Below are 16506 nucleotides of genomic sequence, written 5' to 3' on the forward strand. Positions count from 1 at the left end.
TGGTTCTCATGAACGACCTGTGGCACAACAGGTTGCAGTGCTCCACTCTCTCTTCGCCAAGTGTACGTTCGCTGTCCAGCCAACTTGACAGGCATGAGCGGAGAAATGTAAAATGATGCGGTCTGTTTTGCCATAATTAACCAGCTGAACCTGATTTTTTATTTTTAATAAAATACTTTAAATCTAAATCTGTGCCTCAGATTTCTTTTCCTGCAAGGCAGTGCACATGACATTGAGCTTTTCATGTATAAATCGGTTTATTCCAAACAGTGTTAAATAATTCTTATCTGCATCCCCCACTGGGACAACTGTAATTAGTGTCTATTCCGCCATGAGTCACGTGTATATGTTCATTTTCGCCCCCGAACCAACAGCGTAATTACCCTGCATCGTGAGGTGCCAAGCTCCTTTCTAATGTGCCAACTTTATTTATTATGATTACTATTATCTTTATTTCCAACGATGTGGGACAGAAAGCGCAGTCATCTCGTGATCTGAGCTTTAAAAAAAAACTAATGGCATTATACTTGCTGACGTGACGCCCGCAAACCCTCTAATTTGCCAATTCAGCCAGGAGTGCGCGTCCCATTCCACCTCCCTCCACCTCCACCCCCTCAGTTTCTGCACCAACACTCTCCGGTCCACAACTACAGGCTACAGAGCGGCAACAGGATCCGCTTCACCACCGCCTTTCTCCCGCGCTCGCTCTCCTCTGTGCACGCGTCTTCGTCGTGCGGAAAGTTGCAGGACTATTTGTGAAACAACACAAGTCCTGTACGACACTTAGTCCTCTGCGTGAACTACAAAGGCGATCTGGACCGTTGTAAATCCACCACTATGTGAAATACAACAAGAAGAAAACAGAATGTCTTACAAAGTGTTTGGATTTTTTTTTCGAGGATTGTTTTTTTGCTGACCTCGTTGATTTAGGGAAAACATTTATATATATACAAACTGCAGCCTGATAAGGAAAAGCCGCTCTAATTTCAAACCACATGCCAACATTGGATGAGACCGCGGCGCCTGGATCTTGTGCAATAAGAGAAATGGTAAGAAGCCAAAGAGAAACACCGCATCACTTTCACACACTTGTTCTTATTTCCTTTGAATGACGTTTGCGTTGCTTTATTCGCTGCCTCCCACTCGACAGTTGTTGAAAAAAAAATGTTTATTTTCTAGAAAGATAGTGAGACTCTAAGCTGTTAAAATTATGGCACAAATTCAGCAGAGATCTGCCAAATATTGAGCATCCTTTGGGTGCTGGGTGTGATTTGTGACAGACGGTTTGTTTTCACACGTCCCAAAGCACCTGTTTTGTCCTGTGGGTGAAAAAAAAACCTTACGCTGAAAGAAAAAAGAAGTTGATTAATATAAATTCTCCATTTTGGGAGTGAAAACGAAAAATGCGGACTTTACTTCCCTGCTGTTTGTCCTCTGTCGAATCAAACATGCTCTGTGTTTCACTGGGGTGACGCTCTGTGTTCTTGTCTGTGGTGGCAGGTGGTTTCGGACGGAATACAACAGTTTTGCTTTAAATGGAGAACTGCTCAGAGGGGATAAATTGTGTGCAAAGTTGTGCTGCTTTCTGCTGAGGGAGCTATCCATCCGGCTTCCACCGAATTACCACGAGTCCGAGGAGAGACATGGGGCCGCTCCGGTGGTTGGGACTCACCGCGCTTCTCCTGTGCACAGGTACGACCCCCATGACAAACCACAGTGAGCACTTGTGTTCATACATCTGAACAAGATTTATGGGAATGAAAGTTAATGGTCATGAAATAAGAGACACTATAAATACATCAACCTTTGCTGAGTGATTTCATTCCCCTAATGAAATGCAAATGATGTCCTTTCAGCCAACAGGACATATATAATTTATGAGACATATAATTAGCTGTAAGCTGTTGTGGCAGAATACAAAATGACGTGTAATATTAACATGAATGAACAATGACAGTTGCCTAGAGAGTGTGTGGGTTTGGTTGTTGGAGCAGGATGCAGTGTGTGAGCGTGGCACTGCAGAGCACCAGGAATAACAACAGGCTGCAGACACAACCCAGCAAAGCAGAAGGGATGCATCTTTTCATTAAGTTTGAGCTGATCTGCTCTTGGAAAAAATAATATATGAGGGTGAATGTGTACTTGTGAACGTGTGCCATTGTGCTCAGGATGCTTAAGTATATGCATTTTACTGTGAGATGAAGCTTTGTGTGACTTTAAAAATTGCACAGGCTTGTGGAGAAATTCGATTTAAAATGCCAATCCAGGGAAAATCAGTTTAATCCAGAGTGTTTAAATGCTATTTGAAGCTGTATGTTGAACATCCTCTCATACTTTGCTATAGGTAGAAATCATCTCTAGCCTCAAATACAAAACACTTACTCTGCTCTGAGTATTTATGTGTAAATTTATGTGCAGATTTTTGAACGCAGACAGCTTAAAGTTGGATTCATTAACATTAACACACAAACTTAAAAATAATACACTAGTAATTTAACCTCAATATCCAAAGCATTCATTTGCATAAATACACAATGTATCCAAAGACTATATTCAGGTAAATTAGGTTACTTTTAACTTTTAATAGTATGTAATGCTTAAAGAGTCACTTTAAGTTGTTGGACATAGCTAGGTTTTAGTAAAAGTTAAAGTAGGCTACAGTATTGGAGACAAAGTTAAAGTAGGCAAGGGTGAGATGGTCTGGACATGTGCAGAGGAGGGATAGTGGACATATTAGTGAAGAAGGCAGGTGGAAAAGAGGAAGACCACAGAGAGGAATGCACTGAAGGTGGACATGCAAAGGGATGATGTGACAGAGGAGGATGCAAGGGATGGAGTGAGATGGAGGAAGATAATCTACTGTGGCGACCCCTGAAGGAAGCAGCTGAAAGTAGACAGTAGGTTAAAACATGTTACTGAGCCTTCCTGGTTTTTTGTCACCTTCAGAACGAGTCAAATCTTTCTGTTTCCAGTTTTAATCCAAGGCAAATCACATCTTTCCTGGAATACAAAAGACATGAGCAGAGGCATTTATATTCTTTTAGGAGAAGAAATATAACTTAGAAGTGCAAATAGTGATAAATATTCATAATGTTACCTAAACTCTTGCTGTAAATATCTCTCAGATCTACTGTATCAAAGCTGCTTTTTTGCTGAACCTACCAGAGCTGTGCGTTTTGTGATGCTGGTTAAACTGTGAATTTGCTTTAACAAATCTCTGTGATTATGTAACGGCTTTCCTCATTTGCTCTAATGGACTCCTTTCTAGTGATGATGCCACATCTGTGAATTCCTGAATAGAAAAAAAAAAGTTTTTCGTTTTACTGAAAATTGTTTTTGGGGAAAAAAAAAACATTTCTTGAGGGAAGTGATTCTCCTCACAAGCTGAAAGCCACTCCAAAATATGAAGGTATCCAAAGATTGATCCATTTCTCATCAGTTTGGTCAGCCTCTTCAGGTGAAAGTGGAAAGGAAGAAGAAAAAACAGATCCTGTCCTGTCAGTCAACCTCCTGCTGTTCACAGTCTCTGAGGATATTATGTCTCCAGCCACCTGATTGCTTTCACCCAGAGGTTGTCTCTGCGAGACGAGCACACTGACAGGCACATACTGTAGAGCATACCTACACACACTCACATACTGTCAGAGTAGCCATCAGGACATTTGGAAATATCTACAGCCTGGCATGCAGTAGGATGTGGTGCTGGCACTTTTTGCAGATTGGAGCTCTTTGTCAAACAGAAAAAAGTATCGGGGTGAAAAATTACCTTTACAGGGATGTTTTTTTTCCTTCAATTCGTCATATGGCACTCTACCATTTAAATTGCCTTATTTGCACAATGTACAGTTTTTATTATCACTTACTCACCATAGCACTAAAAAGATACCTAAGTGCCTGGCATAAAGGGCACTATACTAAACGTGGGAGGATTCTCACTTGAAGTTTGCCTGCTCTTTGTATGTGTGTGGGCCTGGCCAGAGTCGACGGGGAAATTGGAATGGACAGTTGAAAAGTTACAAAACCAAAACTCATTCAGCATTAATTTAATAATAGCTCACTTGTGCTCTCACTTAAACACACACACACACATACTTGCCTTTTATATCTTAGTGAGGACATCTAATTGACATAATGCTTTCCCTAGCCGCTTACCCTAACCATCAGAAATGAATACCTAACGCTAACCCTGCACATTTTGAGCCTCAAAAATGCCTTCGAACTTCTGAGGCTTGGAATTTGGGCCACATAAGGGGCTGTTGGTTCCCTCAAGTATTGTAACAGTCGAAATTTTGGTCCTCACAAAGATGTATAAACATGAGCACATACACAAACACACACGCAATATTGTGTCGAAACAATAACAGTAGAGTTGATTTACTCATATAACAGTACGTAATGCCAGTGTAAACACAGTTTATTCAAGTCTATTCCAGTCTATCATCAAACAATAATGTTAAAATTATATGATTCTGTAAAGATTATCGTCTTTGAAAATGTCACATGCTTTCTTTCAGCATTATTTGTCCATGGCAACAAACAGAAAAGTCAAAACACAACAGTCAAGTTAGTCATAAGGATTAGAAATGTTTGGTTAAGGTAGGGACAGGTAGCGCTTCCGGCTAATAAAAATAGAAGTGTTTCTTGCATCTCTGAGATGATACAGGGAAGCTCAGTCTGAATTGTTCAGAATTTTAAAAAATGACATAGAAATAGTTCACATATTTAAGTGCAACAGTTCTCAATGTAAATAGAGCATTCGGGGGGGCTCTATAGTAGATAATGTTATTAAAATATTTGAGAAAAAATGTAGAAATCTCTGTACACAGGGGACAAGGCTAAAAACCAATATTGAGTGGCCGTGATCTCTGGGCTCCGAAATCACTGAGTGGTCTCAGGAGGTCTTTAAGAAACAATTTGAGTTTGTTGCTATGGGAATGCAAGTTACCTTATTACCGTACAAGAAAAAAATATGCAAAAACAATCTTGGAATACCGCTAACTTTTCCTGTCCTTTTTTATTTTTATGAGATTAATTAAGATGCACTTTCTGATTTCTTTCTGGAAATCGTGGATGACACGTTCTTTGAGCTGAAGAGGAGAGCAATCATTGGCTTGTTCAATAATAATATGATGCTACGGGGGTGTATTAGTGGGTAACTTAGGTTCCATTAATGCTGAATGATATATAGATGTTTGTCCTTTTCAGGGGCGGTCTTGAAGACTTTATCAAGGGGACGAGTGCTAAATACCATAAATATAATCAACTGAAAACATGTAATCCATTGTGGAATGAAAAACTTGACAAAGAAAGCTAAAAATTTATAACGAGTAACAACAGGAAGCATTGGGTTCATTGGTTTCTGCGGTTTTCAAACAGAGCTGTTTTGGAACAAGTGCATCAGATTTAAAATGTATGTATCATATATTTTTCAAATAAAACACACACAAAAATGTTTTCAACACTTGATGTCTTTATCTGCTTTTATTTATATTTTACTCAGTATCCCAACTATTTGGAAAAAGTTGTTGTACATAAAAATTAAACTCACTCGTCTCTTTGTTAGGTACAGTTTGCCCTTGCTTTCAGAACCACCTTAATTCTTCATGGCATAGATTCAACAAGGTTGCTGGAAACATCCTTCAGACATTTTGGCACATATTGATGTGATAGCATCACACAGTTGCTGCAGATTTGTTTGCTTAACATCCATGATGACAATCTCCTGTTCCACCAAATCCCAGTGGTGCTCTGTTGAGATCTAGTGACTTTGGAGGCCATTGGAGTATCATGTACTATTTTTCGTGTTCAAGAATCCGATTTGAGATGACTTGAGCTTTGTGACATGTTGACACTGTGGTCATAAAGGACATGGTTAGCAAAAATGGTACTCAGGGATCCAGATTGTGCCCAGAAAATATCCCCCACACCACCACCGACCTGAAGCATTGATAAAAAGCACGATGGATAACTGCTTTCATGCTGTTTACACCAAACTACTACTCTCTGAATATTGCAGGAGAAATCGATGCTCATTATACCAGGCAACATTTTTTCATCTTATATTGTCGAATTTGGTGAGTCCGAGCCTGAGTTTCCTGTTATTAGCTGATAGAAGTGGCACCTGGTGTGGTTTTCTGCTGCTGTAGCCCATCTGCTTCAAGTTTTGACGTGTTGTGCACTGAGAGGTACTCTTCCGCAAACTTTGGTTGTAATGACTGGTTGTTTAAGATACCGTATCCTTCCTATTGGCTCAAAGGAGAGAGCCAAACAGGCAGAGAAGACTTCTCTGACCTCTGGCATCAATGAGGCATCTTTGCCCCAAAAAACTGGAGCTTTATCTTTTTGGATGATATCCTGTAAATCCTGGAGATGGTTGTGTGGGGAAAATCCCAGGAAATAATCAGTTTCTGAAATATTCAGACCGGGCCATCTGGTGGCAATAACCATGCCACACCTTCTTCCACATTCTGATGCTGAGTTTGAACTTAAGCAGGTCCTCAAGACAATGTTCACATGGCTAAATGCTTTGAGTTGCAGACATGTGATTGGCTAATTAGAAGTTGGGGTTAACGAGATCCACTTTGATAAACAGGTTCCTAACAAAGTGCTGGTGACTTCATGTTCCTTTTTTTGCCTTCTAGTTTGGCAACAGGCTGGAACCCCTATAAAAGCTTAAAAATGGTTCTTGGGCAAACATAACCTCTGTACTCCTATAAAAGGTTATAAAAAGTGGAAGGTTTGTTTGAAAGGTGATCCTTAGTATGTAAAGTTCAAAAGCCCCATTAAGAAACTCTGCATGTGCCCCCAGAGGCAAGAGATTATCTCCACATACTGTAGCTCAGTGAGTTTCGATGCTGTTGTCACAATATATTCCATCAGGAATTTTAGTCAGTTCAGCTTCATTGACAGTTGTTGTGATAGCATAATTAGAGTTTGGTGACGTTCAAGCATCAGTTGCTGTTGCCTGCTGCGTCAAATTTCACGGATGTGTTTTTGTTACCCTGATAAATTTTTATCTTCACGTCAGAGGTAATTCTTTTACAGCGCCCGCACCGACTTGCTCAGTCAACGTCTGTATATTCTTTTTTCCTGTAACTTTTTCACGATTTTGAAATCGCAAATTAAAACTCGTACTGACATCAGCTGATTTAAGCAAACAGTGTCTTCGCCACTTTTAGATGCCAAAGTGTATTTGACAGGGATTAAAGTCATTCTATGGGGTGTTTTTAGAAACAGGCCAAAAGCTGAGTTAAAACTGATTATCTCATGCCACTGTGAAAGAAAGTGAGAGCGGAAGAGCCCAAAGTGACCCTGCACACACATTAAGGCTGTGAAATCTAAACTGGCAACTACCTCCAGGATAGTAAAGTCTCATGGGATATTACTTGTTGGCTCTTAACATCTCCTGGATTAATTCTGGGAGGGAGTTGGCAGGAATGTGTGGTTCTGGGCAGTGATTTTACTTAAAGAAACAGCAGAGGCCTGTGGAATTAGCTGACTTTGTTGAAAAGTCTTATATAAAATAACCTCTCGTCTTTTCTTCTCCGTTTTCTCCTGTTTTCCCTCTAATGGGTTCTAAGTGCTATAATGGCGATAACCATAAAACAAAAACGTAGGTACTTTTTACTGAAGGGTTTGACCAGGAAGGAAAATATTGAGCGAGTCTTATTGAGGGTCTTTCCTGGGGCAAAGTCAACATTTACCACACTGAAAAAAGACATACTGCATTGTTTCTAAAGCCATAAGTCAAAGGAGAAACATGGTTATTAATAATTTGATAAATCCATTGTAAAAAAAAGAAAAAGTACAGTGAATGAAATGTTGCATTGTAAGTTGATGGATGAAGCTTGGGTTATCCTGCGTGGCACTGTAGTTACATGAGGCTCATGAGGAGCAGCAGGAAATGTTACACCAGGGAGCCATATGTCATTTTGTATGGATCATAACACAGAGACAAAAGTCATAAAATGAAAAGAGATGTAGAGTTATGTTGAGAACAAATTGTAAGACAAACCATCCAAATTTGTATGCTTCAAAAAGCTTCTGTGCACCATCGTCTCGAATAAAGCAAATTGAATTTTATACGAATCCTTCAGAGAGCAGCAGAAAGGAATGCTACAGGAGGGAGCCATAAGTCATGATATAAGTTTTATATGGATTACAGCACAGGGACGCTAGTCACAAGATGAGAAGTATTGTTGCATATTTTTATCATGAAAAGATGGAATTTTTATTTTTTATTATTATTATTTTTTTTAGCTCTAAACAGAACCGGTGCAGTAAAAAGGAAAAAAAACAATCAGTTTATGACCACTCTTTGCTAAGGTATGCTTGTGCACAATCTTTTTAAGGTACTTAGCAGGTAGGCTGTTCCCGACATCGTAGAGGACTTGTCACAGTTCGTCTGTGGATTTAGGCTGTCGCTCAGTTGCTTCCATCTCCTCATGTAAACCCAGACAGACTCAGTGATGTTGAGATCAGGGCTCTGTGGGGGCCACACCATCTGTTCCAGGACTTCTTGTTCTTCCTGCCGCTGAAAAATATTTTTTTATGACTTAGGCTGTATGATTGGGGTTGTTTTTCTGGTGTTGCAGAATGGGTGGGACCAAGTAAACATGTAAATGTGCACCAGTGCTACTCTAATGGGAAAGTAGTAAATTATGATATAAATGATTAACCATACTATAACACTTAAGCTGCATTGCTTTCATCGACGTACGTTTTGGGTCAAGATGTTCAGATAAATGCAAGTCCTAAACTTCCTTTAGCTTTGTTTTAACCTCTGCCAGTTTCTAGGAAAACGTTTGAGTTTTTAAACTTAGTTTTTTTGTGTGTTTTTTTCCCCTTGTGTTTTCTGCCTGTCACATTGCACCATGGCACAATATACAAATATTTTTTTGAAGAAAATTATTCAAAAATATCACAAATGACAAGTTTGAATTCACTTTGTGCTCTGTTTACTTTACCTTCGCTCACTGACTGGTTAGTTTTGGGTGCCAAAACTTCTTGGTTAGGTTTAGGAAAAGATGCACATTGAACAGTCACTCTTAAAGTACAGATATCCAGGAATACCTTGTGTATGTCCCTGCAGCAACTATGACAGATTGGCAGAATCTGATGCTCTAGAATAGGCTGACATTTTGTAAGAAACACAACTGAATATTCACTTGCAATGATTTTTCCAGAATAGAAGGTCCTAAGATTTTGTACCACATGCAAGTCATAGGGTTCACAGGGACATCCAAAGTGCAGGACTGAATAATCATCAGAGTCAAAACTTCAAATTCTGAAGTCTTGTGGTTTGGTTTAGGCAGCAAGCCAGGTCCTGGATTTGAATCCACCTGCTGGCCGGTGTCTTTCTGTGTGAGATTTTAAAGTTCTTTCTCTGCCTGTGTGCACTCTCTTTAGGTCTCTGGATTCCGCCCACGGTCCAAAGAAATGCTTGTTAGGTCAACTGGTGATTCTAAATTGGCCGTAGGTGTGAATGTGTCTCCATGATAGCCCTGTGACTGGCTGGTGACTTGTTCAGGGTGTACCCCACCTTTTGCTCTAAGACAGCTGAGAAAGGCTCCAGCCTAGAAGAAAATAGATGGCTCCTTTGCTTATGATAGTTTAAAAAATGTATTATGGTTGCATAATAAAGTATGTAGCGTTCTATCCAAAACCATAGTTACATGTTTCAATGTTAGAGCAAAGCTCCCAAATCTAAAAAAAGTGCATGTGGAAACATAATCATAAAAAACTACTCTTTAACTGTTAAAAGATTGTGTGGACCAAACAATGTTTCTATGCATTACAGGCAAATTATTGTTTACCGTTTTCCCAACATTTCCACACATTATTTTTATAGCTTATTTAGGCTGTTTTGATGGCGATCTCCTGACAGTTAAAACCATAGACACTTCAATGTTCTCTTTATCGAAATTCTTGTTTTTCCTTGTTTTCTTTACATCTTACATGCTACTTTAACAAATAATTCACTTATTTCTATCAAAGTATATGCCTACTGTAACCTAAATCCCTTGGCTTTTTTGAACTTTTTTTCCTCCTCCTCCTCATCATAACACTCCTCTGTAGAACTATCCTCACTTGCCGGCTCCATCGCAGTGCTGCCTGAAAATGATTTCCTCCTTTTCATCACTGGAGTCTGTGTCTGAAGAGCATGCGGGGATTACTCTCATCCTTTCTTTTGTCGTATAATGTGCTAACAGTGATGGCCTGCAGGAAAATATATGGCGCTGTCATCGTTTGCACAGAGTACCTGGGCATGATGTTAACATGTCTTTGACTTTTTATTGCTGAATAACACGTGCTGACCAAGAAGAAGAAGAATGTGTTCAAACCTGAGTTTCATGAATTTAATTGCATTGCTTTAACCTTCAGGGTTTAATGCAATGCTTGTATATTTTCTTAGTTTTGAATTGAAGATATGTGTTACATAGACTGTAAGGTAAATATTAATCAGAACATAGATTAAATTATAACCTGTGGAAAACCAGCTTTGACAGTTTTGACACCATCTATTAGACAATGAATGACTTTTCATTTAGGGAGTTTTAGTAACTTCATATTTAGGTTGTTCTTGTCATGTGGCACATGCTGTGCAAGATTTTGACACATTTATAGTAAGTATAGCTGCTGCTTAAGAAAAGAAAGTTATAACAGCATCAGGCTAAGGATGCTGTAATTGAAATTGATATTGACTTTTTTTTCCTTTACTTAGCTAAAGGCATTAGCTAATATCATTAGCTGTGCATGCTAAGTGATTGACAAGAATTGGCTTTGCTGTTGCATGGTGACTTTACAGTACAGTGACTTTCCATCACATTTCTCTGTGCTGAGAATTAAAGCTACAGGGATATTGGTGACTCTTGTTTTTCCAGACTTGTGTCCACTGTAATTGCTCATTTAGTTGCATTTTCTCATTAGAACTTGTACAGTAATGACAGAGAATTGTGGTGTTCTCTTGTGACCTGCTGCTCAGTCTTGCCTGACCCTATCCTGCAACAACAGCAAAAATAGCAGAAAAAGTGTTTTCTTAAAAAATATATTTTTGGAATTAGAAATAGGATTTGACAAAACAGATTTTTAAGGTTACATTGTAGGTGCTTTATAAGTTTTATAAATAATTTAGCTTAATTATTTGCAGATAGTAAATGGTAAACTATATTTTAGAATCTACTAATTAGAACTAACACATTACTTAATAGTACATATAAGTAATTTAATTATTGTAGAAGATCATTATGGAACTGTTAAAAAATGAATTTTGGATAATGTGTTGTTTTCGTTCCGCTACAATAAAGAAGGAATGAAAAACCGAGGGCCCGCTGTTAAACAGATTGAACAGGTCATTGCCTACATTTTAAATTTGACCTCACAGTTGGCTAGAACAAAATAAAAAAACAAATTTTAATGAATTAATTATTGCAATAGTAAAACAGTCAAAGTTTACCATCTTGCCCACGTCTGCCTCCACTTCTGCAGCCGCTCTCTCATCCACCATGCACACTGCTTTGCCAGATGTTTAATTTATGCCACTGCGGTTGTGTCTGTTTGCAGAGGCATTTGCCTATTTCTCTCATGTAGTCCTCCAAAATCCCACCTATATGATGCTCAGTGTGAATGGTGCTGTGCGTTGGCCGAATGCTGATTTGTTGACAAGTGGGCTGGAATAGGGAGGGGAGCGACAGCAGAGTTCATCACAAACACAAAAAATGATCAAAGATCAGAAAATGTAATATGAAAAGTACAGACGATAGCTGCAGTGGACACTGCCTATTGTTTTTAACACTTAATTTCAGTTAAGTTCTTTGCATGTTATGAATTTTGCTCTTCTTTGCAGCTTGCTGATGGAACAATAAGCCCACACACTGATCGTCCCATATATTTTTGATACTTCACCTGCAGTCTCATCACTGCTGAACCCCATCAGTCTGATGCCCTTCTCAGCTTTGTTCCTCAGGCCCTAAACCCTTCCAATTTGGCTGCCCTGCTATAGGTTTCACTCTTACACCCTCACATGAGTTTTAGATCATCAAATAAGTTTTAACATTAAAGATGAAGATAACACAAACAAATACAAGATGCAGTTTCTAAATGATGATTTCATTCATTAAGGAAAAAAAGCCATTTAAACCCACCTGGCCCTGTCTGAAAAGGTAATTACCCCCTAACCCTAATATTTGGTTGCGCTACCCTTGGCAATAAGAAATGCAATCAAGCTTTTGCAGTAATTGGCAATGAGTCTTTCACATCGCTGTGGAGAAATTTGCACAATTGTTGTAATTCAGCCACATTGGGGATGGGGGGAGGGGGGTGTTTGAGTATGAGCAGCGTGTTTAAGCTCATGCCAAAGCATTTCAATCTGATTTAAATCTGGACTTTGATTAAGTCACTGCAAAGCCTCCATTCTGTTTTTTTGTTTGTTTGTTTGTTTTTGTCTTGGATCATTGGTCTGCTGCATAAGCCAAGTGCACTTGAGCTTCAGGACACAAACTGGTGACATTCTCCTTCAGGATTTTCTGGTGGAGAGCAGAATTCATGGTTCCATCAACCATGGCAAATTGTCCAGGTCCTTATGTACCAAAGCAATCCCAGGCCATCACACTACCGCCACCATGTTTGACTGCTGGTGTGATGTTCTTTGTATGAAATGCTGTGTTAGTTTTTCACCAGATGTAATAATGCAACAAGCGTGGCAGTAATCAGGCCCCGGTGTGGCACTTTAATTCAACTTAGCTTTCCAAAATTTGTGGTTAATCACAGTTAACTCATGATTTAATTACTTTTTGATATAGGGCCAGGTATTTTCACTCAAATACATGAAATCTTAATTTAAAACCTGTGTTACTCGGGTTATCTTTGTGCGATATGAAAATTTGCTTAGTAATCTGAAATCTGTGTGACAAATATGCAAAAGAAAAAGAAATCAGGAGGAAAAATAGCTCTGACTTATGTCATAGCATATATCAAAATGTAAACAACACGCATTGCTAGGCAACCAGGCATGCTGCAAATGTTGAGCGCAGCATTTTACATTGATGTATATTGGACGGAATCGGCCATATTTTTTATCCCATGTACCCCAAGAATAAAACAATTTAAGGAAAAGTTGATGGGGTTTTAATTTTAACAAAGTCACATGATTTAAAAAAAACAAAAACTTTTTTGGCAGTTCTAAAAATTGAGGCCCCAGAAAACATGTCATAAAGGGATTTTACTCCTCTGTGATTAACTCCACTCATGCAGCATTGTTGTCTCCTTTTCCAGAATTCCACAGAAAATTCATTGAAGAAAAAAATGGATATGAAAAAATTTCTCTCTTTTCCCACAGGTTTCTCTTTACTAATAGGATGAAACACAGCAAGGATGAAAGGGAGAATAATCGATATATGACAGCGTAATGATGAAATGCTTCCCTGTTTCCCCTCTTCACTCTTAGTGTTTGGAGGATTGGGATTATACCATGCCTAACCAAAGCATGAAGATCTGTGCTGATTCACCTCGACACACATAATCACACACAGACGCGTGTGCACAGAATCATTAAAGATTTTGTGACACATTGTAGCTGTGCACTGTAAACACACACACACACACAGGCACACACAGCCTCATCTCCTTGGGCAAACAACTTCACAGCCATCCAACTAGGAAAAGATCACACTCTGCGGGAGGTCTAGAGACAATTAGCATAACTAACAGAACACTCGGCACACACACAGCAAATCAGAAGGAAATGAGAATGAACCTACCCACTTGGAGCACTGAAAGAATTTTAACAGCATTTTTGGCACCTCCTGCAAGACAGATTGACAGCGAGAGATCACATATTTATCTCACTTCACCAGCTTTGGTCCCATAAGACAATGGAGGTACAGTACGTGCTTTCCTCTCTTGCAAGTCTGTCGCCTGGGTTTCATCCCCCCACTGAGATGTCCTCACACTGCATCACTTGCCAGAAGAGTAGTGCAATAAGTTGTCAGAGAAAGCCAATAACCTTTTTTTCTTTTCTTGTATTCTTGAAGATGGTTATGTCATTTTTGCCAGTTTTTGTGTGTGTCAATGCGGCAAATATGGAGGTAGAGGAAGAGGGGTTATTACGTGCCTAGGTCAGAAAAGGAAGCAATTCCCTGTGTTATTTTTCTTCTTCTTCTACTTCTATTAGTGTGGAAACAGTGCGGATGGGTGGCAACGTCAAAACATTTTTCCTCTTAAGTCCCAACGCAGTTCATCTTTCGAAGTCTCCTTTCTTCTTGTCTGTCTGCCTCCTGTTTTCATGCTCATTATTGGCTGCTTCACCTGAGTGTCAGTCTGCGGTGAAGAGTTGATCCTCATTATTTAATTTACCACCCAGTTCATTAAATGTTAAGAGACAGAAAAATAACCACTGGAAAAGTTCAGCCTCAGCACAAAAAACACAAAATACAAAAAAAGAAAGAAAGAGGAAGTGGAGGTAAATTTTAATTTCCAACTTGATAGACACTACAGAATTGAAACCTAAGGGCAAACTATTCCACACCTTTAGGAATGTGGTTCCCAAACCGGGACTCAATTCCCTTACCAATTTTCAGCAACACTGCCTCAAGAGAGGTAAACATTACTGAGAGCCCTAGCCAATAAAAAAAATGTATTAGCAATAGGACTTCCATCTTCCCAAACCTATATCTGTATAAGTGCTAATAGTTTGATCCAGTAAGCAAAGGGGAGCTCAGAACACTTCAACCATAGTGATGAATAGATTTAAATAGTCTGGCACTTTTCAGACTTAATAATTGGGTACTATTTGCTTCAGATTATCAGAAATGTGCACTAGTGCGTGTAACTTCTGATAGCCAATGCCAACTCAAGCACAGATACGGTGCATTTTATATGTTAATGTGGTAACTATGCACAGTTAATTGTGTCAAGACGGTTCTTCAGTATTACTTTGTGCGGGAACAAAGTATAAGGTCAGAAACAGTTTTATATAGTACCAAGGTTTGGATTTCAGTAGCTGCATCTATGTGTATCTGTGTTTCACTTGGCTGGCTGATACATTGGCCAGGAGAATGAGACACAGATATTGATCGATTTGTGGGCTTCGGGCCAGACCTGGGCTCAGAATTGTGAGCAGCCTTAAAAACTGTTATTGGTCAATTTCTTGTTAACATTAAATGTGCTGATGGCCAATTGGTAGGCCCTATTAGGTCAGAAAATTGCAGTCTGTGCAACAGTGGAGCAGATGCCATCATGAAATGAGAAAAATCTGTTTTTGAGCAGAACGGTGTGTGTGTGTGTGTGTGTGTGTGTGTGTGTGTGTGTGTGTAATAGCAACGCTGACATACACATGTCTGCTTCCCAATTTCGGTGTAGCCTTCCAAAGAATGAATCTGATTTGCAATAATCAGAAATGTTGATAAGCACATATGGCACTTATTTATTTTATCCCCCATGTATTCTCTTCCTCTCGTCCTCCTCATCCATCCTGTGCTCATCCCTCCTTTCCCTGCTTACTAGATTTCCCCACCACCTCCACCTTCACATCTTACTCCGAGTCCTCTTATCGTCTGTGGCCTTTTCCCGCTTCATTGATGTTTTCTCTTTTCCTCACATGAAATAACATGCGCAAATTAAAGTGAAAGATTAAACAGCAAGATTTGTGATTTTCCTCAATGCACTGGAATATTTAAGACTGTTAGGACTGCAACTGTAACATTTCAAGGAAAAAATAATTAAAAGACCCCCCCAAAAAACAGGGGTAAAGACATTAAATGAAGTTCAGCATTTTGGTAAATAACTCTAATTTTTACTCTGTTTCTTGTGTGTCTATTGTATATAAGAAGCTCCAGCAAGCAGCTAGTTAAGGTAGGATCAGGACTGGAAACAGGAAAAATGGCACATCTTGAAGCCAGTTACTAGTGAGCCCCTTGCTGCCTTATTTGAAACAAATAACCCACTTTGGTGTTGCATGGGTTATATGTACAGCCTTCATCACTGTGAGGTTGTTAAACCACCAGGACCCACCAGGAATACAAGTTTAGTGTGCTAAAGGTTGCCTATTTCAGACAAAGACAGGCTAACCTTCTACCCCAACCTGGGCTCAGTTCCTGATATAGTAACTAGAGATGGCACGATACCACTTTTTTATGTCCGATACCGATACCGATATCATAAATTTGGATATCTGCCGATACCGATATTAATCCGATATAGTGTGTTTTTTAATCAATAAAACTGTTTTTTTTTAATATCTTGCTGCATTTTGTATAAGTTCATACTCAAGTTTAAATAAACAACAACACTAAAGCTATTCTGTTATACCTGTATGTAAAAAATACACTGCACCCAAAATATTTCATAGTTCAGCAATACTGATCAATCTAATAAACTTAAACCTACTCCATCCTCCCTATTCTGGTATTTTAAAGAGTACTTAGCAGAAATATTAAGCAACCTAACTAATAGGGTTGCAAACTCCCAGCAAAAAAAAAAAAAAGGGAACCACCCCCACCCTCCACCTCA

The 16506-nt window shown here is 39.1% G+C and overlaps 1 protein-coding gene across 2 annotated transcripts in view; it reads left to right on the forward strand.

The window, feature by feature from the left end:
* Positions 1–638: 638 nt before the first annotated feature.
* si:dkey-112m2.1 (transmembrane protein 132C) overlaps positions 639–16506 on the forward strand; it is a 170963-nt gene continuing 155095 nt past the window's right edge. For both annotated transcript variants that reach the window (XM_063478693.1, XM_063478694.1), the window contains exons 1-2: positions 639–1049; positions 1501–1692. In XM_063478693.1, coding sequence (XP_063334763.1) covers positions 1644–1692 — 49 coding nt within the window. In that variant the 5' untranslated portion in view covers positions 639–1049; positions 1501–1643. The remainder of the gene's footprint in view (positions 1050–1500; positions 1693–16506) is intronic.

This window comes from Pelmatolapia mariae, linkage group LG7, assembly GCF_036321145.2.
Source record: "Pelmatolapia mariae isolate MD_Pm_ZW linkage group LG7, Pm_UMD_F_2, whole genome shotgun sequence".
NCBI classification, from domain to species: domain Eukaryota; kingdom Metazoa; phylum Chordata; class Actinopteri; order Cichliformes; family Cichlidae; genus Pelmatolapia; species Pelmatolapia mariae.